This window comes from Sinocyclocheilus anshuiensis, unplaced genomic scaffold, assembly GCF_001515605.1.
Source record: "Sinocyclocheilus anshuiensis isolate Anshui unplaced genomic scaffold, SAMN03320099.WGS_v1.1 scaffold453, whole genome shotgun sequence".
NCBI lineage: Eukaryota > Metazoa > Chordata > Actinopteri > Cypriniformes > Cyprinidae > Sinocyclocheilus > Sinocyclocheilus anshuiensis.
The window spans coordinates 1,416,835-1,442,436 of NW_015537979.1; the positions used below are offsets into that span (position 1 = coordinate 1,416,835).

The window sequence follows — 25,602 nt, forward strand, 5'->3', positions numbered from 1 at the left end:
AAAATAACTAAATTCAGCTTTTTATTTAGGATTTTTGTGTTACAATTACAGCTGCTCAACTCATCTGCCAGTCACAACTGGAGGCAACACATACCACTTGAAAACCGGCTGTCCAAATGACACAGCTGAACTGTCGGATTTTCATTAGCATGTGTCAGTGGAGAGAGGCATGTGTCACTAAAAGTGTCACTAAAACTTGTGACACATGCCACTCTCCACTGTCCACTGACACATGCCACTGAAAACCGGAAGTGCCACCGGAAGTGTCACTGAGCATAGCGGCATGTGCCAATGGCATCTGTGCGTCAGATGTCATGTCACTTAATGTTAAAACTGCCTCTCCATGTTTTGCTCAAACTTTCACCATGGCATTACACTGTTGTCGCTTGCGAAATCACAATGACGTCGCCGTGGGTGTAAACTTACAGATTAAGGGGCGGTACTATTATAATGAGACCCCTTTGCCACGTCACCAAGGGAGCGAAATCAGATGCGCTGGTTTTTTCAGACGCTTGCAGAAAAAGGCTTCCCAAAACAAAGTTACTGGGTTAATCTTTTTCACATTTCCTTGGTTGGTAGATGCACCAGGGACCTGATTATAGCTCTTAAAACCTGGAAAAGTCCGATTTTCATGATATGCCACCTTTAAATCTATGTATTTGAAATGAAATTTCTATCCATTTGGATTGCAGTTTCACCATAAACAAACTGATCAACTTAATGTGATGCATCTGTCATACATAAATGCAGCAGGTAATATTTCTGTAGTACTACTAATAAACGGGATGTGTTTTAAATACACAATAACCAGGTGTGTGTGTGTGTATATATATATATATATATTCTTTCCAATTTACATTTTAATTAAATATTGCTCGTTCGACAGCTACGCATATTTGAACCATGTTCATACTTTTTACCTGACAAAATGTAATTGTTTTCACCATAGACAGATTTATGCTGATTCTAAACAATTTAAATAAATGTATTTTTAAAAATATGGTTATTTAAATAAAATCAAATAGATGAAAACTAAAAATGGATGGATGGAAATTTTATATGCAATTCAAACTACATAAATCTTAAATTTAGTCCTAAATATTTTTTTAGAGACAGCATTTTCAGTTTTCTTTTCTTTTTTTTTTGGTAAATAATTAAACCAAATGTTTATTTAATTTCCAAGCTTTTATGCACAAACATAACAGACAACTAGTGAAAATGCTTTCATTTTGCATGTACAATAAAAAGTACAACTTTTAAAATCAGCAACATAGTGCAAATATAAATATAATACAAGTGAAAATATAATTGTAATCTTAAATATTTTTTATTATAATTTTAGATTTATTTATTTAACATTTATCAGAATCCTAACCCATTGTATTCTTTTCAAGATACAAGAAGTAACTCAAAGAAGTAAAGTGATACTGACATCAGCCATTTAAATACACATAATTTGACACAAATAACAACAATGCATTAATTAACAGTGGCCAATATATGGGTCATACTTAAATGGATAAATCTGTTTGTAACAGCAAAAAGAAATACTAATGCGCCACGTTGTAATATAGGCTATATATCAAAGTATTTAAACAAAAAATCCGGTATTAAACCAAGTATAAACCAAATATTAATATCAAGCGTAGAGAATATGTACAGTAGTCTACCATCAAAACCACAAGGAAGACTCAAAGCCATCGTTTCTTCAGAGAGTCTCAGAACAAAGACAGGTGCAGTTTGGAAGCAAGGTGAGGCACGTGTGAGCGTCACAAAGAGCCGAGCATCGCATTGGATGCGGAGGCAGAAGGTGTGCTGCTGCTGCTGAGAGCGCCAGTCAGTCAGTCGCTCACCTGCCGTCAGTGTCTCTCCGGTCATGGACTAGTGCAGCACGTTAGTTTGGCACATGACGGAGAGGAACGGGAAGCTCGGTTGTCTTTCCAAGCCAAAGGACTACTATCTACCTCGCTGCCTTCGCGACTACTGTAGCGTAGCTTAAGAGCCGTTCGCTATTTATGTGTATTTATATTTATTTATAGCGCGCGTTTCGTATCTGCATTGCACTGACTTTGGCGCCTCGATGCTTTTACATCAGTTCGTGAATGGGACGCTGGAAACCATGTATCCCAGTATTCAGAAAGACACGACTTTCACCAAGATCTTCGTCGGCGGGTTACCGTACCACACCACGGACGCGTCGCTGCGGACACACTTCCAGACTTTCGGCGACATCGATGAAGCCGTGGTGATAACGGACCGGCAGACGGGGAAATCCAGAGGATACGGCTTTGTGAGTAAAAACACCAGTTGTTGGGTTTTAGTCAATGTTTATATAACTCTCAATAGCTCTTCAAATCAACGCGAAGAACAATACTTTGTTTACTCAGTTCGGACAAATTTACTCTGCGCAAGGTTTAAGTAGCCTAGTTAAATCTGCCGTGCTTGTTATTATCACATTAGTTTTGAAAACACTATTAATTGTACATGAAATGTGACTTAAAGCTGTGCACAAAAGCTCGGTGTCCGATTCGTCAATTAATTGTTCTTCAGAGTCGGATCGGTTTGAACCGGTACTGAACTATTTGCTCTCCGGTCAACTGAGTCACCGAGAAACGTCGGACCCGTAATGAGCTAAAAACTCTTAAGTGAGCCGAGCTCATGTTTTATTGACTTAAGACGAAAAGTTACTTGAATAGCAGAAATGTTACAAATATATTGTTCTCGACTTTTGCATGACCGTTTTTGATATATAAAGAATCTTTATTTGAACCGATTCTTTGAAGCGGCCTGTTCAAAAGAATCGATTCGCAGACGTGGGTCGAACTCCATTTGAACGCATTTGCGGTCTCCAGGTGACGGTGCGCTCGTCGCGTGCCGTTGGCGCATGTCTTTTGTTACAGTTCTGAAGAACAAAGGCCAGTAGGTGTACAGTAGAAACTCCCGCGGCACAATGAGCTGCATGCTCTCCATCATGGCTCTAAATCTAATATCCTAGCCACGAACGATGATCTCTGTGCTTACTATGAGCCCTTTTTAATAGGCCTAAATGTTTTCCACATAGTCCGATTTAGTGCTGAAGGATCTTAGATGTAATCCTTAGATATTGCAAGCTTTTCATGGGCACAATATGCTCTTGCATTGCATCGCTCCACAAGTGTGTGTGTGAGTGTGATGTTGAGAGTCACATGTGGGACCATAAGTGGATTATTTCTAAAAAAGCATGTCATCAATTATCTTCTTAGCCTCTTGGATGAAGTTTGAAAGCAGGGTCTCAGATTTCTGTGAAGTGGCCCCTTTTAAATACGTCTTTAAGCATTGTAAGTGGAAAGCGTGGTCCGGCCCAAGGGTGTTTCTGCTGTGATGTGCTGCGAGGCCCACCTCTGCTCACTTAAGGAGGTTTTGAGGGGCCCAGAGGAGCGGCCCTAATGAGTGTTCTGCCAAGCACATCTGACTGCATTTATAATATCTAAAGAGTGGCTTTCACTGTATTTTAGATATTTTGCTTTCACTGTACCTCTCTGCATATGCTAGATTTTAAAAAGGGATTGTGCGATACCATCTGATAACATTTCCATGTTAATATCATGGTACTTTGATATATGTTATGGAATATATGCCTTAAAAGAACACCATGGTAAATAAATCACACCCTATATTACAGAAAAAATACTGTAATCAAATGATTTATTAATTTAAATCACCATTAAAGTCTACCAGGATATACATTTTATTATTTTTCATTATTTTAGTTTTTAAATATATTATTATTATTATTATATAAAATATATTATTATTTGTATAATTAAAAGTTTTACATTAAAGTAATTAGAATAAGGGTGATTGCTACTTTTTGCCACAATTAAGTATTCATAAAAAAACGTCAGAATTTTGGGATAAAAAGTCAAAATAATTTTTACAGAGTTTATATCTCGCTATCTCAACTTTTTTCTCATAATTGCGAGATAAAAATAGCATATATACATTTTTTTGTTTGTTTGTTTTTTAATTCTGTAGCGGAAACAGGCTTCCATTAAAATTGTTAATGGTTCTAAGTTAAAATAAATTTTCTGAAAGTAAAATATATTTTTACATTGTTTTTCTTTTGTTTTTGGGGTGAAATATGATCTGCACGTGTCGACAGGTTTTGTGAGTTTTGCTCATATAGCGTCTGTGTTCACTACTACAGAACTGTATCGTGGTTTGTCTTCAAAAGCAGTTGGAAAGCACAGATAAGACCGCACAGTTTCACTTCGTTTTTATTTATTTTTTTGTCTCCTCATCTGCCATATATATATATATATATAAATAAATAAATAAAAGAAACTGTACAACTAATTTTGGAGGCCTTGTCAGAAATGATAGCCTTTAATATCCTGGCTGATACACTCCCTGTGTGGGAGGCCTCGTCTTAATAGCTGTATTCTGGAATAAGAAAAGAGGGAGGGTTACCAGAAGAGTTCCCAGAAGATTACAACACAAACCTAATGTTTTCCCAACACGCTCACTGAGGCTTGTCGCCTCATTTACTAGCCTGGTTTTGTGACTACTGAGATAATAACATGGTCACAGCTATGTGTGTGTGTGTGTGCGCTTGTTTTGTTCATGTTCAGTCTGAGACACTCTCCACACAAGGACACTACAGAAATGAAGCGTACACTCTGGTGTTTACCTGACAGAAACCAGATCCCATGAATTCTCCTGCTAACCGCTCACTCCGCTACTGCTCTGGCTGTATTTCTAGTTCCACCAGCCCTGGGGAACACAGCTGCCACTGGGTCTCCACATGGGTGGGGCGTTTGTGTGTGTGTGTGTGTGTGTGTGTGTGTAGCCGTGAGCAGCTCAAACCTAATATTGCAGAGCACTGGAAGAGCGTTTGTCACAGAGACCTTAGCTGTGAAAACAAGTCAGCAGTTGAGGCTGCTTAACCGCCTCACTAAAATACCCATAAACCCCTTCTACTTAAGCAAACTGGTGTGGTATTAATGCCATGCTTGTATTTTTAAGATTAATTTTAAGATGAGATCCAACTTAAATGGGTTAAAAAGCCTATTTTTTTGGGCAACATAAACTATAAATTGATCAGCTGATAAGAGGAGCTGTGTTGTGCTCAATATTGGTAAATCATGTCACAGTTTATTATTATGAAATCATTGCAAATAGGTTATTCTTACAGCTTAAGAACGACCTAATATGTATGTATCAATGTATTATATCCAGGCTATTGGGCTGAATTTATTTAAGTGGGTTTATACATTTGGGGAGAAATGGCAAAGTGAGACATGAAGATTGGAATGGAAAATAAACTGTAATTTTTCTCCCGTTGCAAAAAAATAAATGGTAACACTTTACAATAAGGTTTCATTTGTTAATGTTAGTTAATGAAAATACAGTTGTTCACTGTTAGTTCATGTTAATTCACTGTGCATTAACTAATGTTAACAAGCACAACTTTTGATTTTAATAGTGCATTAGTAAATGTTGAAATTAACATTAGCTAAGATTAGTAAATGCTGTAGAAGTATTGTTCATTCTTAGTTCATGTCAGCTAAAGTAGTTAACTAATGTTTACTAACGAACCTTATTGTAAAGTGTTACCAAATAAATAAATGAGGTTTAGGTTTATTTGACAAATATATATATATATATATATATATATATATATATATCAGTTGTTTTTTTTGGTCTTTGAGTTAAATGAGTTTGACCTTTGAAAACATTTAATACCTCAAAATGTCCTCTTGAGTCCAAAATTGGATTTACTAAACCAAACTGCAAAAATAAATTGTTCTGAATTATATATTAAACATAACAGACATGACGATCGCTCCGTACTGTTACTGATTTCACATGTGAAGGAGGTGTTTCTTAAAGGCACAGCAGATAAAACGTTTCGCATACAGACGACAACATTGTCAAAATCCCATTCACATGAATCCGAGAAAATGACTAAAAATGCTGTAGTATTCATGCCAGGCCAGTAGGTGTCAATGTCACAAAGAAAGACTACGCGTCTGCGCACATAGCTATAGACTGAACACGTAATACGCTGTGCGTGATGTCACCGTTTTCACAAACGTGCGTTTTTGTAGTTTACACTGAGAAGATAACGGTATTGTTTTCAAAAACATGCACTTTGAAACCCGTTGTTGTCTAAATGAATGGCCAAAACACATAAAAGGTTTTCAGTTTTTATTTGAAAACGGTGTCATGTGAACACACTAAGGCTAAGAGAAAGCTAAAAAGTATGATATGACTCAACAGAAATCACACTCATTCGTAATGTCTGTATTTCATTTTTCTCTTTCTTCTTCAGGTCACTATGATAGATAAAAGTGCAGCTGAGAGAGCTTGTAAAGATCCCAACCCTATTATTGATGGACGCAAAGCTAATGTCAACCTGGCGTACCTCGGAGCCAAACCACGCAGCCCACTGGCAGGTACATACCTGACACAAGCTTTAAACTTGCTCAAAGTAGGGTACTTATCTTTTAAATCCTATAGTTATCTATTGTTCTGTCACTTTCAAAAATGAATTGTGTAATTTAAGCACTGCAGAAATGCAAAAATAATGACTGTTTTCAAACAGGTTTTCTCAAACTCGGATAATGTTGCTGTGTTGGGCTGGCCAGGATGTTCAAATGAACAGAACAGTGTTTTGAAAGTGATTTATTCTGTTTATTTGATTCTGTTGTGATTAATATATTATACACTTCCCCTTTAAGAATTCTAAAGTAGTTTGAAGTCGTTTTGCCTTTATATGGTAGAGCAACTGTTGCAGCTTTTTCTTGTTGACACTTTTACTGTGGATGATTCATACTGGCAAAAACCTGATGTATGTTTTCATCATATCATGCTCTGAGTATCATAATCTTTTGCACTCTCTCTCACACACACACACACAGCTCTCTCTGGCTGCCACACACACACAATATCACACTTATTTTAACAGGTTGTTTGATGGGTTAAGCCTGTCAAGAATTTACTGCCATGCTACATTTGCATCTATGCATGTGTGTGAATGCATTGACAGAAAGTGATATATGTTCAGTTAGCACGTCTTGTCTGTTCGTTCGACCTCCAACTTTGCATTTCTGTTTGTGTTTTGTAGCTAATATGTCAGAAAAGAGGAAGGGTATTGTGGAGGGAACCTGAAGCATGTACACCTGTCCTAACACACCATATTCACACAGGAAAAGAGGCCCTTGCTCTTGTTCTCGTCCAAACATGTTTGAAACGGCAGTCGTGTATCACTCTGTCTCTCTCTCTCCTCTGCTGTTGTGGCCATCATCGCATGACTCACGCCTCGATGTACTGTTTTGTTTTTTTTTTCAGGCTTACATGTTACTCTGGGAAATATATTGTTCAAGCACATTTTAGTTCAAAAGTGAATGACAAATAAAGATCATTAAAAGAATAAATCTTATAAAAATCTAGTAAAATACAATGCCAAGTTCTTAAAAAACATTTATATGACATATACATTTTTAAACGATATACTTAAAAAATATATTTTAGCTATTTTCTATTTCTATTTATTTTCTATTTAGCTTTAAATTATTATTATTTCTGTTTTAGTTTTAGTCATTTAGTACTTCAACTTATTTTATTTCAGTGATTTCACTCATTTATTTTTATTCATTTTTATTATTTTTTAAGCTCAATTATTTTATATGTTTTATTTCAATGACAATCAATGATAAAATATGATAACCGAGATCATTAAATGAAGAAATAAAAAAATCAAGTTAGTCAAGTTCTTGAAATCTTGACAATGTTGAAAAGTAAAACAATATTTTTCTTTATATCTTATAACTTTAGTTTATAATAATTAAGCTTAATCATATATATATATATATAGCTTTAATTTATTATTACTATTTCTGTTTTAGTTGTAGTCATTTTTAGTATTTCAACTTAAAATTATTTCAGTTAGTTCAGTTAAATCATTTTTTATAAGTTATCTTATTTATTACAATGATTATTATTAATTATATATTTATATTTACAAATTATGCCAAGCTATACTGGTGCCAAAGCCTTTTCCCCAATAATTTCAGGCTATTAATACCAGTATTTTTTAGGTTATTAATACCAGTAATTTCTGGTTATTAATATAATCAATTAATATTCATCAATAACTTTTTTTATTTATTAAAATATTTGGGACACCTATACGCTTTTGATAAAAATATCAAAATTAAATAAACATGCTCAGTGCTCAGTTTATTCAAGTCATTTTCTGTATAAACTGCATTTTTAATGTATTTTTGAGTAACACTGACCCAGACACAAAAAAATGAATGTTATGTCACTGACCCATGTATAATGAACATAAAATGGAGCGAAGAAAGCTTTTTTTGATAGACATAGAGAATTACAAATTGAATTATGTTCACCATAAGGTTTGTTTAAAGGGTGTAGTGTGTATATGCAAATACTGCAGAAGAGGCTGTTGTGCGTGTGCGTGTGTGTGTGCGTGCGTGTGTGCGTGCTTGCGTGTGTGTGTGTGTGTGTGTGTGTGTGTGTGTGTGTGTGTGTGTGTGTGTGTGTGTACTAATGTTAACAAGCACAACTTTTGATTTTAATAGTGCATTAGTAAATGTTGAAATTAACATTAGCTAAGATTAGTAAATGCTGTAGAAGTATTGTTCATTCTTAGTTCATGTCAGCTAAAGTAGTTAACTAATGTTTACTAACGAACCTTATTGTAAAGTGTTACCAAATAAATAAATGAGGTTTAGGTTTATTTGACAAATATATATATATATATATATATATATATATATATCAGTTGTTTTTTTTGGTCTTTGAGTTAAATGAGTTTGACCTTTGAAAACATTTAATACCTCAAAATGTCCTCTTGAGTCCAAAATTGGATTTACTAAACCAAACTGCAAAAATAAATTGTTCTGAATTATATATTAAACATAACAGACATGACGATCGCTCCGTACTGTTACTGATTTCACATGTGAAGGAGGTGTTTCTTAAAGGCACAGCAGATAAAACGTTTCGCATACAGACGACAACATTGTCAAAATCCCATTCACATGAATCCGAGAAAATGACTAAAAATGCTGTAGTATTCATGCCAGGCCAGTAGGTGTCAATGTCACAAAGAAAGACTACGCGTCTGCGCACATAGCTATAGACTGAACACGTAATACGCTGTGCGTGATGTCACCGTTTTCACAAACGTGCGTTTTTGTAGTTTACACTGAGAAGATAACGGTATTGTTTTCAAAAACATGCACTTTGAAACCCGTTGTTGTCTAAATGAATGGCCAAAACACATAAAAGGTTTTCAGTTTTTATTTGAAAACGGTGTCATGTGAACACACTAAGGCTAAGAGAAAGCTAAAAAGTATGATATGACTCAACAGAAATCACACTCATTCGTAATGTCTGTATTTCATTTTTCTCTTTCTTCTTCAGGTCACTATGATAGATAAAAGTGCAGCTGAGAGAGCTTGTAAAGATCCCAACCCTATTATTGATGGACGCAAAGCTAATGTCAACCTGGCGTACCTCGGAGCCAAACCACGCAGCCCACTGGCAGGTACATACCTGACACAAGCTTTAAACTTGCTCAAAGTAGGGTACTTATCTTTTAAATCCTATAGTTATCTATTGTTCTGTCACTTTCAAAAATGAATTGTGTAATTTAAGCACTGCAGAAATGCAAAAATAATGACTGTTTTCAAACAGGTTTTCTCAAACTCGGATAATGTTGCTGTGTTGGGCTGGCCAGGATGTTCAAATGAACAGAACAGTGTTTTGAAAGTGATTTATTCTGTTTATTTGATTCTGTTGTGATTAATATATTATACACTTCCCCTTTAAGAATTCTAAAGTAGTTTGAAGTCGTTTTGCCTTTATATGGTAGAGCAACTGTTGCAGCTTTTTCTTGTTGACACTTTTACTGTGGATGATTCATACTGGCAAAAACCTGATGTATGTTTTCATCATATCATGCTCTGAGTATCATAATCTTTTGCACTCTCTCTCACACACACACACACAGCTCTCTCTGGCTGCCACACACACACAATATCACACTTATTTTAACAGGTTGTTTGATGGGTTAAGCCTGTCAAGAATTTACTGCCATGCTACATTTGCATCTATGCATGTGTGTGAATGCATTGACAGAAAGTGATATATGTTCAGTTAGCACGTCTTGTCTGTTCGTTCGACCTCCAACTTTGCATTTCTGTTTGTGTTTTGTAGCTAATATGTCAGAAAAGAGGAAGGGTATTGTGGAGGGAACCTGAAGCATGTACACCTGTCCTAACACACCATATTCACACAGGAAAAGAGGCCCTTGCTCTTGTTCTCGTCCAAACATGTTTGAAACGGCAGTCGTGTATCACTCTGTCTCTCTCTCTCCTCTGCTGTTGTGGCCATCATCGCATGACTCACGCCTCGATGTACTGTTTTGTTTTTTTTTTCAGGCTTACATGTTACTCTGGGAAATATATTGTTCAAGCACATTTTAGTTCAAAAGTGAATGACAAATAAAGATCATTAAAAGAATAAATCTTATAAAAATCTAGTAAAATACAATGCCAAGTTCTTAAAAAACATTTATATGACATATACATTTTTAAACGATATACTTAAAAAATATATTTTAGCTATTTTCTATTTCTATTTATTTTCTATTTAGCTTTAAATTATTATTATTTCTGTTTTAGTTTTAGTCATTTAGTACTTCAACTTATTTTATTTCAGTGATTTCACTCATTTATTTTTATTCATTTTTATTATTTTTTAAGCTCAATTATTTTATATGTTTTATTTCAATGACAATCAATGATAAAATATGATAACCGAGATCATTAAATGAAGAAATAAAAAAATCAAGTTAGTCAAGTTCTTGAAATCTTGACAATGTTGAAAAGTAAAACAATATTTTTCTTTATATCTTATAACTTTAGTTTATAATAATTAAGCTTAATCATATATATATATATATAGCTTTAATTTATTATTACTATTTCTGTTTTAGTTGTAGTCATTTTTAGTATTTCAACTTAAAATTATTTCAGTTAGTTCAGTTAAATCATTTTTTATAAGTTATCTTATTTATTACAATGATTATTATTAATTATATATTTATATTTACAAATTATGCCAAGCTATACTGGTGCCAAAGCCTTTTCCCCAATAATTTCAGGCTATTAATACCAGTATTTTTTAGGTTATTAATACCAGTAATTTCTGGTTATTAATATAATCAATTAATATTCATCAATAACTTTTTTTATTTATTAAAATATTTGGGACACCTATACGCTTTTGATAAAAATATCAAAATTAAATAAACATGCTCAGTGCTCAGTTTATTCAAGTCATTTTCTGTATAAACTGCATTTTTAATGTATTTTTGAGTAACACTGACCCAGACACAAAAAAATGAATGTTATGTCACTGACCCATGTATAATGAACATAAAATGGAGCGAAGAAAGCTTTTTTTGATAGACATAGAGAATTACAAATTGAATTATGTTCACCATAAGGTTTGTTTAAAGGGTGTAGTGTGTATATGCAAATACTGCAGAAGAGGCTGTTGTGCGTGTGCGTGTGTGTGTGCGAGCGTGTGTGCGTGCTTGCGTGTGTGTGTGTGTGAAATGAAATGAAATGGCCTCACAGAGGACACAGGCACAGCTAGCAGGTTAAAATATGAAGAAAACCGTTTCTGCAGCGCTCCAAACATAAATATCAAAGTCCCCACATTCTGTGTGTGTGTGTGTGTGTGTTGAATGGGCATCCAGGCGAGAGATGTTTCTGATCTGTGTCCAGCCAGATACACTGTTATGCTGGAGAACAGACAGCCTGGAGTTTATCACATGAGTGATTTCATGAGAGCATACATTCAGGACGAGAGGAAAAATAGAAAGAAAGAAAAACCAAAACAAAAGTGCATATTGGGTGAATGAAGAGAATGAGTGCCAATTAAAACCTAAAGAGTGTGCAGTTGTGGAGGACACAGAATTATAAATGTCAAATACAGGGCAAGTAGAAAACTGGAGAATGAATGACTCCATTAGAGGGCAAATGTCCAGAGATGATAGTGAAATAATTATGTAGCATTTGTCATCTGTTCCACTCAATTTCTGCTGTTTAACAACCATAAACCTTAATTTATTGCCAAGATGTCTTAAAGGAGTGTTCTGGGTTCAAAATGTTAAAAGAAGCTCTGTCGACTGCATTGACTCATCCTTTAATTTGCAACAAACTAAAAGCACATGCACAGTCATGGACTTACAATGGGAGTCTATGGGGCAAGACATTGCAGAGGGTTTAAAAGCAGAAATGTGCAGCTTGTGTTTTTGTACTTATTAATGGTCTACCGATATGGGCTTTTTGATGGCTGATGCCGATATCTTGGGGAGCAGAGTAGCCAGTGTCCGATGGCCAGTAACATCAGGCCAAGGAAATTAGCTTTTGAGCTGACTTTGGTGCATCTGCATTCATGAATGTTGATTAATGTATACAGTCTCTTTTTGAAATCAAATTAAATTAATCAGACAGTTTATTTTAAAGATTTTAAATAATATGCTGCACTGAAATGTATATTTATTTTACATAGTATTTAATGAATTAAAATTAAATAATTAAAAAATTAAAAAAATGTAACTTGATTAAAAAAAATGTAATACTTTTTAATATACACAGTTTACTTTGTTTTACATTTCGGTGTAATAATTTATTATTTATAATTCAATTATTTTATTTAGTAAGACAGATTTGTAATAGATGTTCTCATGGATGTCAAAATAAAAGTCCTGTTTCTGACACTTGACTAAACAAAAACTAATCGTCTAATGTCAGTAATTAATACTGATACGTTTGCCTTGGTATATTAATATTGTAATAATATTCATTTTTTTCATACAAAAATGAGTTATTTCAGACATAAAGCTCAATAAATCATTTTAGTAGTGGGACTATTTTAGGCAGATGGATTTCTGGTTTTTATAACAATCCCTTTCTGTTCTGTCCTTGGGTTTTATGTGGTCAGATTTTGAACTGACGGAATTAGTAAGTGATTTTAACTCCGTAGTTTCATGTCAACACATATAATAATTAGGTTTTGTGGCTATATTTTCCAAACAGTGTGTATTTAACATGCCTTCCAATGTCTTGCCCCTTAAACGTCTATTATAAGTGCATTACTGTACAAATAATATTTGTTCGTGTTTACAAACTGAAGGATGAGTTGAAATTGTTAGGGTCATTTCTGTAAAGGAACAGTTCACCCAAAAAAAATATATAATTTTCTGTATAATGACTTCATGGTGAACTGTCAAAATCCAAAAAAATAATAATAATTTTTTATTTTTTTTTTACAAAATATGAACACCAAATTTAAGTGCCATATTTGGCCTGCGGCTTGAAGAAAGCTTGACAAACTATGAACTGTAGCTTTACTAAAAAGCCGATGGCATCCAAAACAAGACTTTTCACAAGACATTTTTCAAAATATCTTCTTTTGGGCTCCACGGATAAAGAAAGTCAGGCAGGTTTGGAACCTAATGTAACTCTGTCATCATTTGCTCACCCTCATTTCTGGGTGAACTCTCAGAAGCAGATGTCAATCTCTTGTTTTCCTCGTGTTGTCACAGGATACTCGACTGGAGTACAGCAGGTTCATCCAGCCCTGATCCAGAGGCAGTATGGGTAAGCATCTCTTCTCATTCTGCTAATGTCAGGGGTGAGGGAATAACATGAAATCCTAGCACGACCCCTCAGAAACAGTCCTGTCAAAACTGCAGTTTCATTTAGCCTAAAACTGTCAGTTACTCTTAACAATCCTCTCCTCTCACATCCCGTCTCACTCAGATCGGAGGACACGAGCCGTGAACATTAGTGCAGCTCTTCCTCACTATTTTTTGTCACGTGTTTACAGTACCGTCTGCGGTTTATTTTCATCTCTCTGCCTCCTTCCCAAATTCTCTCTCACACTGTCACTCGGTCTCAGTTTCTCTCTTTTTACTCTCTTCCTCTTTCTGTATATCCCTCTTGGTTCCTTTCTGACAGTGTTTCTCTTTCTTTAACTTTCTCGACTCTCTGTCTCTCTTCCCTATCCTGTTTGACCTGTTTGTCTGTCAGTTAGGTCACCACCTGCCTCAAGTCTGCTAAGCAGCCAGGTGTTATGCAAAACAAACCCTCATCTCTCTCTCTTTCTTTGTCTCTCTTTGTCGATCTTTCTTGTTCCCTATTCCACCCACACATACTCCCCAACATCTGAATCATATTATGCATATATTTCAAAGTAATAGTTCTTTAAAAAATGTATCATTGTTTACTCGCCCTCATGTTATACCAAACTCATAGTTTTTTCTACACAAAGGTAGATCTTAAGGGCTGCACAGTTAATCGAATTTCTAATCGCGATTACAATTACAATTACAATTAATGCCGCTATTACATAATCGTTCAAAGTCCACTTGTGTAATTCTGAGTGCTTGTGTTTTTGTTTTCTTTCTACAGGTTATCTTAAGGGTTGTCCCATTGTTTTAATTTATATAATACCATGCATATTTTTACTTTTTTATTATTTAAAGAAGAAACCAATCCAACGTATAGGTGACATTTGAGGCTGTGGTTTAACATCATTCAATGTAAATTGTGATAATCGTAATTAATAATCGCAATTACAATTTCCAAAGAATAATCGACAATTATGATTTTTGTCATAATCGTGCAGCCCTAATTTTAAGTCATAAGGGCTACATTTATGATTATGGCTTATGGGACCTAAAAAAACTTTTTGGACCATGATAAATTTCTTCACAAATTTCTATGGAAAACATAATATTGCATTTATGGTTTAACATGCATATTTTCCCTAAGATGCTCAATTTTAATTGTCAGTTAATCATATACACTATTGTTTGGGGTTGGTAGGATTGGTAGGTTGTTGTTGACTCAACAACGTAAAATAGTTCAAATACAGTAAAATAGTAATATTGTGAAAAATATTATTATTAGTAATATGGGCTAAATTTATGATTATGACTTTTATGGTACTTTTTTGTGCTGTTTAGAGCTTGACAACTGTCATTGGATAGAAAGAGGTGCAAAAATGTTCTTCACAAATTTCTATGGGAAATATATATTTTTTATTATTAATAATAATAACAGTAACAATAATGAATACACCACTGTTCAAAAGTCTGGGGTCAGTAAGAGTCTTTTAAAGAAATTTTTGCTTTTATTCAGCAAGGATACATTAAATTGATTAATAAAGACATTTATAATGTTATAAAGATTCCTAATATAAATAAATGCTTTTTAATTTTCTATTCATTGGAGCATTTAAAAAATCCTGAATTTTTTTTTTAAATATGTATGACGGGTTCCACAATGATATGAAGTAGCACAATTGTTTTCATGATTGATAATAATCAGAAATATGACACTGAAGACTGGAGTAAGGATGCTAAAAATTCATCTTTGCATCACAGGAATAAATTATATTTTAAAATACATTCAAATACCAAACAATTATTTTAAATTGTAATAATATTTCACAATATTATTGTTTTTACTGTATTTTTGATCAAATAAATGCAGTGGTGAGAAGAAGAGACTTCTTCAAAAAAAACAGTAAAAAATCTATACCGACCACAAATGTGTAGTTATTATTATAGTATAATAACTGGTTCTGCAAATGGACATTAAACATATAGTCAATATTTAATATATCGGTCGTAAAATGAAATACAAAAATAGTCCAGTCACTAGCTGAATTTTACAGATGTGGATCTGGTTGTAGAATGAGCAGGGCTCGCAAAATCGCTAGCCCGACGTCCCGGGGCTATTGTGTTTTCCAGTCGGGCTACCAAAATGTATCACCACTCTTCTTAAATGCAGATCTCCCACGGGTCCTTAAAAACTCCTAAAGTGAGTTGTATCAAACTTAAGGCCATAAAAAGTTTTAAATACGTTAAATGGTATAAGAAATGTCTTAATCATAATTTCAAGAGGTTTTACATTTGGGGACGGAAAGACAAGTACCAGGGATTTTGAAATTTTGCGAGCCCTGATGAGGTTGTAACTCTTGTAAATAAATTACCAATCTCTGTGTGTACAGCGAGGTCTAGTGTTTAGAACAGGAGTGAGTGCCATATTTTGTAGACATAGCTTGAATGTGTTTTTTATCCTAAAGTTAAAGGGTCTTGTCTATACCTGTGGGGGTCTGTATTTAAACTCACTGTCAGAGGGTTAGCTTTTTGTTTTGAACAGGTGTCTTGTACCCATTGTGGGTCTGTTTGCAGTGTCAGTTAATAGTGCTACTGAACATTAACCCTAATCATTAACTTCCTCTTTGAGATGGCCAATGCTAATAATGAGAAACGTATCAGAGGCGAACTTAACTCCACTACAGTAATGGCCAACAGACTGCAAACAACAAACAGACCTACAACAGTATGTTAGCTAAAGGCTATTCGAACATGCTAACAGTTAGCATAAGACCTGATTAAAGAGATACACATACTCATACCCAAAAATGTCAATTGTGTCATCATTTAATCACCTTCATGTCGTTCCAAACCTGTAACTTTCGATACTGTGGAAAACAAGAAAGTTGAGCAATGAGGTTCAATGTATGGACAATGAAAGAGACCGTTTTCATACAGGTTTGGAGTGACATTTTTATTATTTGTCAGTGAACTCTATATTTAAGGTAACTAAAGAGATTGTCAGTTCTGATTAGGATGTGAGATTATTCGAAGCATCCAGTCAGTGTGTTGGGTTATCACTACTCAGTTAGCTTATTTAGTGAGTAGCATGTCCTTGTTGAGAGGAAGACGGCCCCTGCTGTCGTTTCGAGTTGGCACTCTCGCCATCTGTTGGCTGGCATTAGAGGGATTTTCCCATCTGGGGAGTATGGTGTTGGTTTTGGGGTTTCCTGAGGTAGGAGGCTTTAGCAGGGTGCTGGAGATGGGGATTACAGAAGCGGAGGGTGCCGCTAACAAACCCCCTGTGGTTGGGGGTTGGCCAGCACACAGCATTGTGGGAGGTCTGCAGGTTTAGGGAGCTCTGCTGAACCAGCACAATGAGGATCAAACTACTTGAGCATCTCAGATACACGTACACGCTCATGTCTCTCTTACACCATCGGCTTGTCATGTGCCTCGAGCCTGATATACGTTCACTGACATTTGACCTTTATCACTTGGTGGCAACATTCACACCACTATACCAGCGGGCAGCCGTGTGACACTCTTGTATTTATTATTCAAGATGCATAATTTATATTGATTAATGCAAAAAAAAAAAAAAAAAATGGAATCATTGTTTTTTAATGTTTTTTAAATAAGTCTCTTTTGCTCACCAAGGCTGCATTTTTTTAATTATAAAAAATACAGTAAAAACAGTAGTATTGTAAAATATTATTACAATTTAAAATAACTGTTTTCTATTGTAATAGAGTTTAAAATATAATTTATTCCTGTGATCAAAGCTGAATTTTAAGTATCATTACTCCAGTCTTCGGTGTCACACGATCCCTCAGAAATCATTATAATATGCTGATTTGATGATCAAGAAACATTTCTGATTTCTGAAAACGGTTGTGCTGCTTTATATATTTGTGGAAATCGTGATACTTTTTTTTTTTCTTTGAAGAATTTGGATTTTTTTTGATGAATAAAAAGTTGAAAGTAACAGAATTTATTAGAAATAGAAATCTTTTTCTAACTTTATAAATACCTTTACTGTCACTTTTGATCAATTCCTTGCTATGGAAGCCTGTTTCTGCCACTGAATAAAAAATACTGACATTTTTCTCAGAATTGTGTGATATAAACTCGCGATTGCGAGAAAAAAAGTCAGAATTGCAAGCTACAAACTCATAATTCTGACTTTATGACTCAAGTTTATATCACGAAATTCTGAGGGGGAAAAAAAGGCAGAATTGTGAGATAAAAAAGTTGCAATTTCCTTTTTTTAATTTTTTTTATTAAGTGGTGGAAACAGGCTTCCATACCTTGCTGATAAAAAGTGACTCGTTTATTTCAAATGTCTTCTATTTACTGGGTAGAAAGATATCAATATTATTTATTTTGCACATTTGTTATGTTTTTAGGGTTATGCATATTCATTTCACACAGCTGTGAATCTCTGTGCCCTACAATGTCACACAAGCTATCATTTTTACAGCACTACATTTAGTTAGAATGACGTGACAAGGGTGGCCCTCTCCCAAATTACCCCCTTCACTTATTCATCAGTAATTTAGTGATTGCCCTGTTTGTTTCTGTGTTTGCCTGGTAAGATATGACCTTTAAAAACCCCTCTGTCTCTCTGTCTCTGCCCCACACCCAACAGCTGGTGCTGCTAAAAGTGATATTCTGCTCTGGGCATGACAGCACGACCTAAGATTATTCGTCCTTCCTCTTTGTCGTCATAATTTGCAATCCCTTCTGCATCTCTTCATTTCTCTTTGTGCTTCTGTTCTTTGTTGCTCTCTGCACAGAAGAAAAGGCTTCCTGCATCCCCACATCATCAAAACCACCTAAAATATTACAGATAAACACTCAAACAAAAGTAAAATATCACAGATACTGTGTTTTAGTTATAAAACAATACACGCATCTCACCCGGAAGGCAAGCCACTTTAAACTGCATGCTGAGTTAGTTTGAACATAAAGCATGTCTCATGTTTAGGAAATCTCGGATAATGCACTTCTCCCACTGCAGCTTACTACTACAGCTTACTGTCCTCCGCAAAAGTTTTGCACACACAGAAGTTCCGCACATATAATTAAAACGATACTGCATTTGTTTGATACTCGTGTGCCAAACCAAAAGACCCGAACAGAAGATGTTCAGTACAAATAAGCCTACCATTGCATCCCTACTATTCACACTTTTTATGCGGCACGCAGCGTTTCAAATCAGGCTACATTTACATTAATCAAGATACATTTGGAAATGTTCACACTAGCATTTTCAAGCGTTTTCCAAAAGTTTCTCATTCACACTGAAACATCAGGAAACGCTAAATTCACCTTACTGCGCACGTGTAAAACCTCCTAAAAGCTCACTGAGATGATACAGCTGGAACAGCGTGAAAGTGAATATCACATAACAGGCATAATACTGGTATAAACATTGATATCTATCAGTACATCACTAAATATGCATTATTTTTAATACCTCTGTTTCACACTCTAACATGAAAACATTTTCAAATTTATCTACTAGGGAAACCGTTTTCAAAAAGCGCTGTTTTTAAAGGACAACAATGCTGTCTTAGTGTGGATGGAAGGCCAAAACAGAGCAGAGAAAAATGTGTTTTCAAAAGTATTTGGATTAAAGGGATAGTTCACCCAAAAATTAAAATTACCCCATGATTTACTCGCTCTCAATCCATCCTAGGTGTATATGACTTTCTTCTTTCAAACGAATACAATCGGAGTTATATAAAAAAATTTCCTGGCTCTTCCAAGCTTTATAATGGCAGTGAATGGGTGTCGAGATTTTGAAGTTCAATAAAGTGCATCCATCCATCATAAAAGTGCTCCACACGGCTCCGGGGGGTTAATAAAGGCCTTCTGAAGCGAAGCAATGCATTTGTTTAAGGAAAATTTCCATATTTAAAACTTTATAAACCGTAATCTCTAGCTTCCGCTGACTGTCGTACGCACGTTCACAACAGTTTTTGAGTGAACTATCCCTTTAATGTAGATGTAGACTCTGTCACTAATGAGGCTACAGCTTCGTTAGGAAGCTGCCTTCAAGCAGTGGTTCTCAATGAAGTCCTGGAGTTTACCAGCACTGCACGTTTTGGATGTCTCCCTTTATTCTTATATTGATATATTTTATTGTTATAGTTGCAGTTTAACCCAAAAAGATCTTGTAAGTCCTTTTCTTCTGTATTGACATACATCCGAGTGAAACAGATTATCAAAAAAGAAAAAATGTAAAAAAAATTGGGACTTGGTTCTGTCCGTCAGATGATTGGATAGAAGCCAATCTGAATGTGAGTTTGCAGTTGATTGTCATTTCACCAGAAGACAGTTATATTTTTATTAAAGAGGTCATATGATGTTGCTAAAAAGAACATTATTTTGTGTATTTGGTGTAATGTGTTTATGCGGTTTAAGGTTCAGTAGTTTCGCTTTCACAACGAAACAGCGTCACACACCGCGCGCGGCCTTTAGTGAGCAGAGGCCGGAGGCCTAGAGTGATGAGCAGAGGCAGGCGGGCTTGAGTGAGGAACGGCCGGCGGATTCGACGAAGGAGCGTCCGGAGTTATGCACCAAGAGCTTGTAACACTCCAAAGAGAAAGGAAAAATTGAAATCGCATCATATGACCCCTTTAAAGTTTATGAGGTCAAAAAAGAAATTTGACATTAAATAAAATTAAACATGCCTAGTTGAATCTTTCACAAAAAGATCAAAAAATAAATAGGGTGAATTTTCATTACCCCTTATTTTTTTAAATCAGCCCATTTATAAAGGCTCCAAGACCTGACAAGTTCATCTAAGGGTTAGAAGGCAGCTGTCTATGCAGGCAGCACACTAGGTTTTGGAAGAGCTGAAGACATGCAATCATTTCCGTCTAATTTGTAGCTATCAGTTCACCCTACTTTGTCAGTCCTCACACCCTTGTCAACTTTGGTCTTTTTTTATTTTGCCTCGTCTCTGTTTCTCTCTCTCCTCCTCCTCATCTCTCTCAATCCCTCTATTTCCCTGTCTGCATTAGCATTTGCTAGGATGAATAGGGTCAGTAAGGACGGCAGACTCTGTTGATTTGCCTACTCCACAAAGCCACTGTCAGTCCCTATAAATCATCCTTCAGCCCAGGACGCCATGCAGCGAGGGACTGGCAGACGAATGACACTACAGCTGTGTATGTGTGTGTATGAAGGGAAGTGTATGCTGCTGCAGATGTGTGAGTGTCTTCGGCTGTATATGAGGATGTTGCCGGCTTTGTGTTTTCAATATTTTGAGCTCAGTGTCGGCGGCCCCTCTGGGTTCCTCTTTGTTTTTGACGGTGTCTCATGGGTCTGAGCTGTGGGTAGCAGCCTCTGGTCTCTCTTTCTTTCTCTCTCTGTAGTGCTTCAGTTTACTATGATGTTTGTCTGTGATATCATCAGGCAGAAATTCATAGGAAATATTAATGAGATCAGTGAGCAGGTCAGTTAGAAGAACAGAGTAGCTGCACTTATAATACACCATGTTTATTAATGTTACAGTTTCATTACACTACTGTTCAAAAAAGTATGGGGTCAGTAAGATGTAGGAAGTAATAAGGATGTATTATTTTAATCAAAAGTGGCAGTAAAGACATTTATGATGTTACAAAAGATTTATATTTCAAATAAATACTGTTCTTTTGAACTTATATTTTATACTTCCAATCATTAGAGAATCCTACAAAAAATCACAGTTTGCACAAAAATATTAAGCAGCTCAACTGTTTTAAACATTGATCATAATAAGAAATGTTTCATGTTTAAAAATCTTAGAAAAACTTCAAGGTAATTCCAAATCCTTAGTTCCAGATATGTGTGTGTGTGTGTGTGTGTGTGTGTGTGTGTGTGTGTGTGTTTTTGTGGCCCATCTTTAAGTCATTATGTCCGCAATAAACAAAAATTACATCTATAAACAGAAGAATTATATATAATCCAGGTGCTTATAGTATATAATAATCCAGGTGCCTATATTCAGTCAGTCATTTGTTTTCTGTATCATTCAATGCAATTTCCACTTCATTTCATTTTTGAATGCTAATAGTTGTGTTGTGCATGTCGGAATACATTTTTTTCCGGCTAAGACTATTGAAATGAAAACATGAAATCTCCCAGGTTCCATCTTCAGCTGTAATGTACTAAGAGAGAACAAAAGCAAAGAAACAACCAGGACTATTGACCTCTGGAACAGCTTCTAGTTTACGCTACTCAACAAGTTTCTGTATCATATCTCCACTTATTTCATAATATCCCAACTCCAGTTGGAGGATAAAGCAGCATTAAGGCCTGCTTGGTTGGAATTAATGTTAAATGAGAACAACATCCTGACATCTGTGTTGCGTTTGTCCAGGTGTGGATTCCATATGTATAGTAATGCATCCTCCACGAGTTTGTTTGTGCAACAACTTCACATCCTCAGAGACAAGTGTGACTCATGACATACGGGTTATGTATGATGTGAAAGTGTTCATAAGGCTTCTTTCAGGCTCTTCACTGTGGCAGAAAATGGCATGTGGAAGAGTGAAGTATTGACCTCACAGTGAAGGTGTCAAGAACTCACAGTCTGACCCCACACTGTCATTCGGCAAATTGAAAATACAGAGGGGGGCTTGTTGTGTACCGTAACCTAAAAGCTGTTCCAGAGGTCAATAGTCCTGGTTGTTTCCTTGCTTTTGTCCTCTCTTGTATAGTACATTACAGCTAAAGATTGAACCTGCGAGATTTCATGTTTTCATTTGAATAGTATGTATGCACAACACAACTATTAACATTCAAAAATAAAATGAAGTGGATATTGCATCGAACGATGAGGCGGACATAATGACTTGAAAAACACCAGAAAAAAACGCACAATCATCATTTAATATGAAACGCTTTTTTATCCTCTGCTAGTCCTTAAAAAAGCACCACAGTTTATTTTAGCACTGAAAGACTGAATAAGAACACTATATTTGCTCATCCCAGAAATCCTTGGGAAACATAACACAAACTCTACAAATTCTTTTATTGTGCATTCATATCAGACTCTATCTATTCAAATTCATGGCTCTGTGATAAAAGCTAGGAAGAAAGGCTAAGGGCTATGTGTCAAGGCAGAGCGGTGGTCTTGTTTTGCAGTGAAAGAGTTATACATGGGCTCCTCCCAGTCTCCAAAAGGACCGTGCATAAGATTTTAGAGCATGACTGCATGGAAAATCTGCTCTAATGACAGCCCAGGGCAAGGCTGTGTCCATTGTGCTGCTTGTTTACATGGCTTTGTGAAGATAATTGTATCAGAGGGAAGGAGAAAAGGCTTACGAACTGAATGGGATCTTTGTCAGGCCAAGCTTCTCATTGTACTAAATGAGTTTTAGAGGCGTAAGTAGCAAGTCATGGCTAAATGATGAGTAAAAGTGTAATGATTGCTTCCTTTAAGGCGTTATAGAACCACGGTTATAAAGAAACAAATGCTCTAATACAAAGTAACAGCAACAAGTATAGCACTCCAGTAAGATGGTAAATAAATAAACAATATGCCTGGTGGTTAATCAGTGTAAATGAATTATTAGGTGTCTTGAGGAAGCAGCACAGGTCACGGACAGTTGCTGAAAACAGCTTTTGCATCTTTCTTAACAATCTCGCTGAAGGTCCTGAATTTTATTTTTCTTTCTTTTTTTCTTTCTTTCTCTCAAGTGTTTCATTTCAGCTTGCTGTCTTGGTTACCCTGGTACTCATAGAAGAGTAATATTTGCAATAGTAGTGATCAAGTTAAAGAAATAATGACAACCTAAATGAAAAACCTAAGATGTATAGTTCCCGTATATATAGCAACTAATGTTCTTCTTGCTCATGTATCTTGTTTTTTCATTTTCAGACTTGAGTCATTGCTATATTTGTCCTGCTATATAGAAATGTCACAGAAAGAAACAATAAAATAAGTCTAGTTGAAAAATGTATTAAACATTTTAAGTTGGAGGAGAAAATGAGATGGGAGTTTTTCGACATACCCTAACTGTTAAACGCAGAGCTAGAAAAGACTAGCGTTTGAGGTTAAAAAGTATATAAATTGTAAAAAAAATGTGTAGAAAATAACCGAACGTTTCGCTAGACAAGACCCTTGTTCCTCGGCTGGGATCGTTCAGAGCCCTTTGAAGCTGCATTTAAACTGCAATTTGGAAGTTCAAACTCAGGGGCAGTCCATTATATGGAGAGAAATCCTGAAATGTTTTGCTCAAAAAACATAATTTCTTTACGACCGAAGAAAGAAAGACATGAATATATTGGATGACAGGGGGTGAGCACATTATCTGTACATTTTTGTTCTGTAAGTGAACTACTCATTTAAAGGCATTTAAGTGATTAGAGAATGGTATTGATAAACTCTTAATAAATCAACATTTTTTAAATTATAGAATTTAGTGTGCAACAACATCTACTCCATGCTCCCATTTCATATTGTGAGCTTGTGATCAAAGAAAACTAACTGCTATGACTTTTACAGTATATTACGCCATATAATGGAGATAAGAGATTATAAAGAAAAACAGACTCTGATAAGAAAAGACAATAAAGCGAAAGTAGCGTTCAGTCAGTCAGGGCGGGACTAGTCTGGGAAACGCTCGTGCAGAAGGGAAGCAAGAGAGAGTCATTACACGAATGTTTGGAATTCCACTTCCGTTTGGTGGAATTTAAGAAGTCTCCACAACTTTAAATCAGCTATTCGCTCTGCACGTCTAGATAAGAGGCGCATTTATTTTGTTGCTTATCAAATGGCTTCTTCGCCGCAGAAATCACCGTCCTCACCAAAATCTCCGAAGTCGCCTTCCTCCAGGAAAAAAGATGAAACTTTTCTTGGAAAACTTGGAGGAACTTTAGCAAGAAGGAAAAAGGCAAAAGAAGGTGTGAATTCAGCTTAAATCCATGGATAGCCGATCTCCCTCTGATGTCTTTGATATATCCGTCTTATATTTGATTCTATGCATGTCAAACAAATCTCTCTGCACTTTTAAGCTCGTTGAAGTTTAGCCATTTTATCTGTCAGATTAGGCTACCATGTAGTTCTGAACACTTGTACTGTATATTTGTGTCTCATTTTATTTTTACAGTGTAGTGCGTGATACAGAAATGCAGTTTTATTAAATACGTAGCTATACAGAAAAATAAAAATGTAACATACTGTATAGTAATTACTGTAAGTTATGCTATGACATCGTGAAAAGTGCTTTTAATCTCAGAAAAAAATATTTCTTTCTTTCTTTTGTATTTTTTTATAACAATTTAAAGTGTAAGTACAGTTGCTCTGTTGTTGATATACAGTATAGTCTACTCAACTATGTGAGTGCTTACAAAAGGCTGCACTTCTCTCCTGTGACCATATAAGGAAGAGAAGTGGCTGTCAAATACTCATTGTGAGAGGTTGGGTAAATAATAAGAAAATATTATTTCCTTTATTTTCTATTTTCTACCCTATGTATACTGTGAGAAACGTTTCATCATTTTGTTATAAAAACACCATTTAACTTGATTCAGATTAATTTCTTTTGGATATAATGATATTTCAGAGTTTCAATGCATTCAGTTTGTCTTTATCTGTAATGAAATTCAAATATTTAAAGATTTAACCCTGCGCTGTGCTAAAAATCCTTTACCTAATTTAACATTTTAAAATTTGCTTGTAAATCTCAAATTAGATTCAATCTTTTTGTCAATTTGTTTTCTTTCAATTAGCACTTCAGTTCCCCAGTGCAAAATAAATTATATATATATATATATATAATTTTATTTTTTTTGCACTGAGAAACTGAAGTGCATAAGCTCAGATCAATGAAGTCTGATCAGTCATTTACAGCCTGTTTTTTTTTTTTTTTTTGAAGGGCAGCTGTTATACCCTGTGTAAGCAAAGG

The 25,602-nt window shown here is 35.3% G+C and overlaps 1 protein-coding gene across 1 annotated transcript in view; it reads left to right on the forward strand.

Annotated features, from left to right (window-relative positions):
* Positions 1 to 1,802: 1,802 nt before the first annotated feature.
* Positions 1,803 to 25,602, forward strand: part of LOC107673236 (RNA-binding protein 38-like) — a 26,762-nt gene continuing 2,962 nt past the window's right edge. The window contains exons 1-3 of the mRNA XM_016466756.1: positions 1,803 to 2,290; positions 6,314 to 6,437; positions 13,634 to 13,688. Of these exons, the coding sequence (XP_016322242.1) occupies positions 2,081 to 2,290; positions 6,314 to 6,437; positions 13,634 to 13,688 (389 nt within the window). The 5' untranslated portion in view covers positions 1,803 to 2,080. The remainder of the gene's footprint in view (positions 2,291 to 6,313; positions 6,438 to 13,633; positions 13,689 to 25,602) is intronic.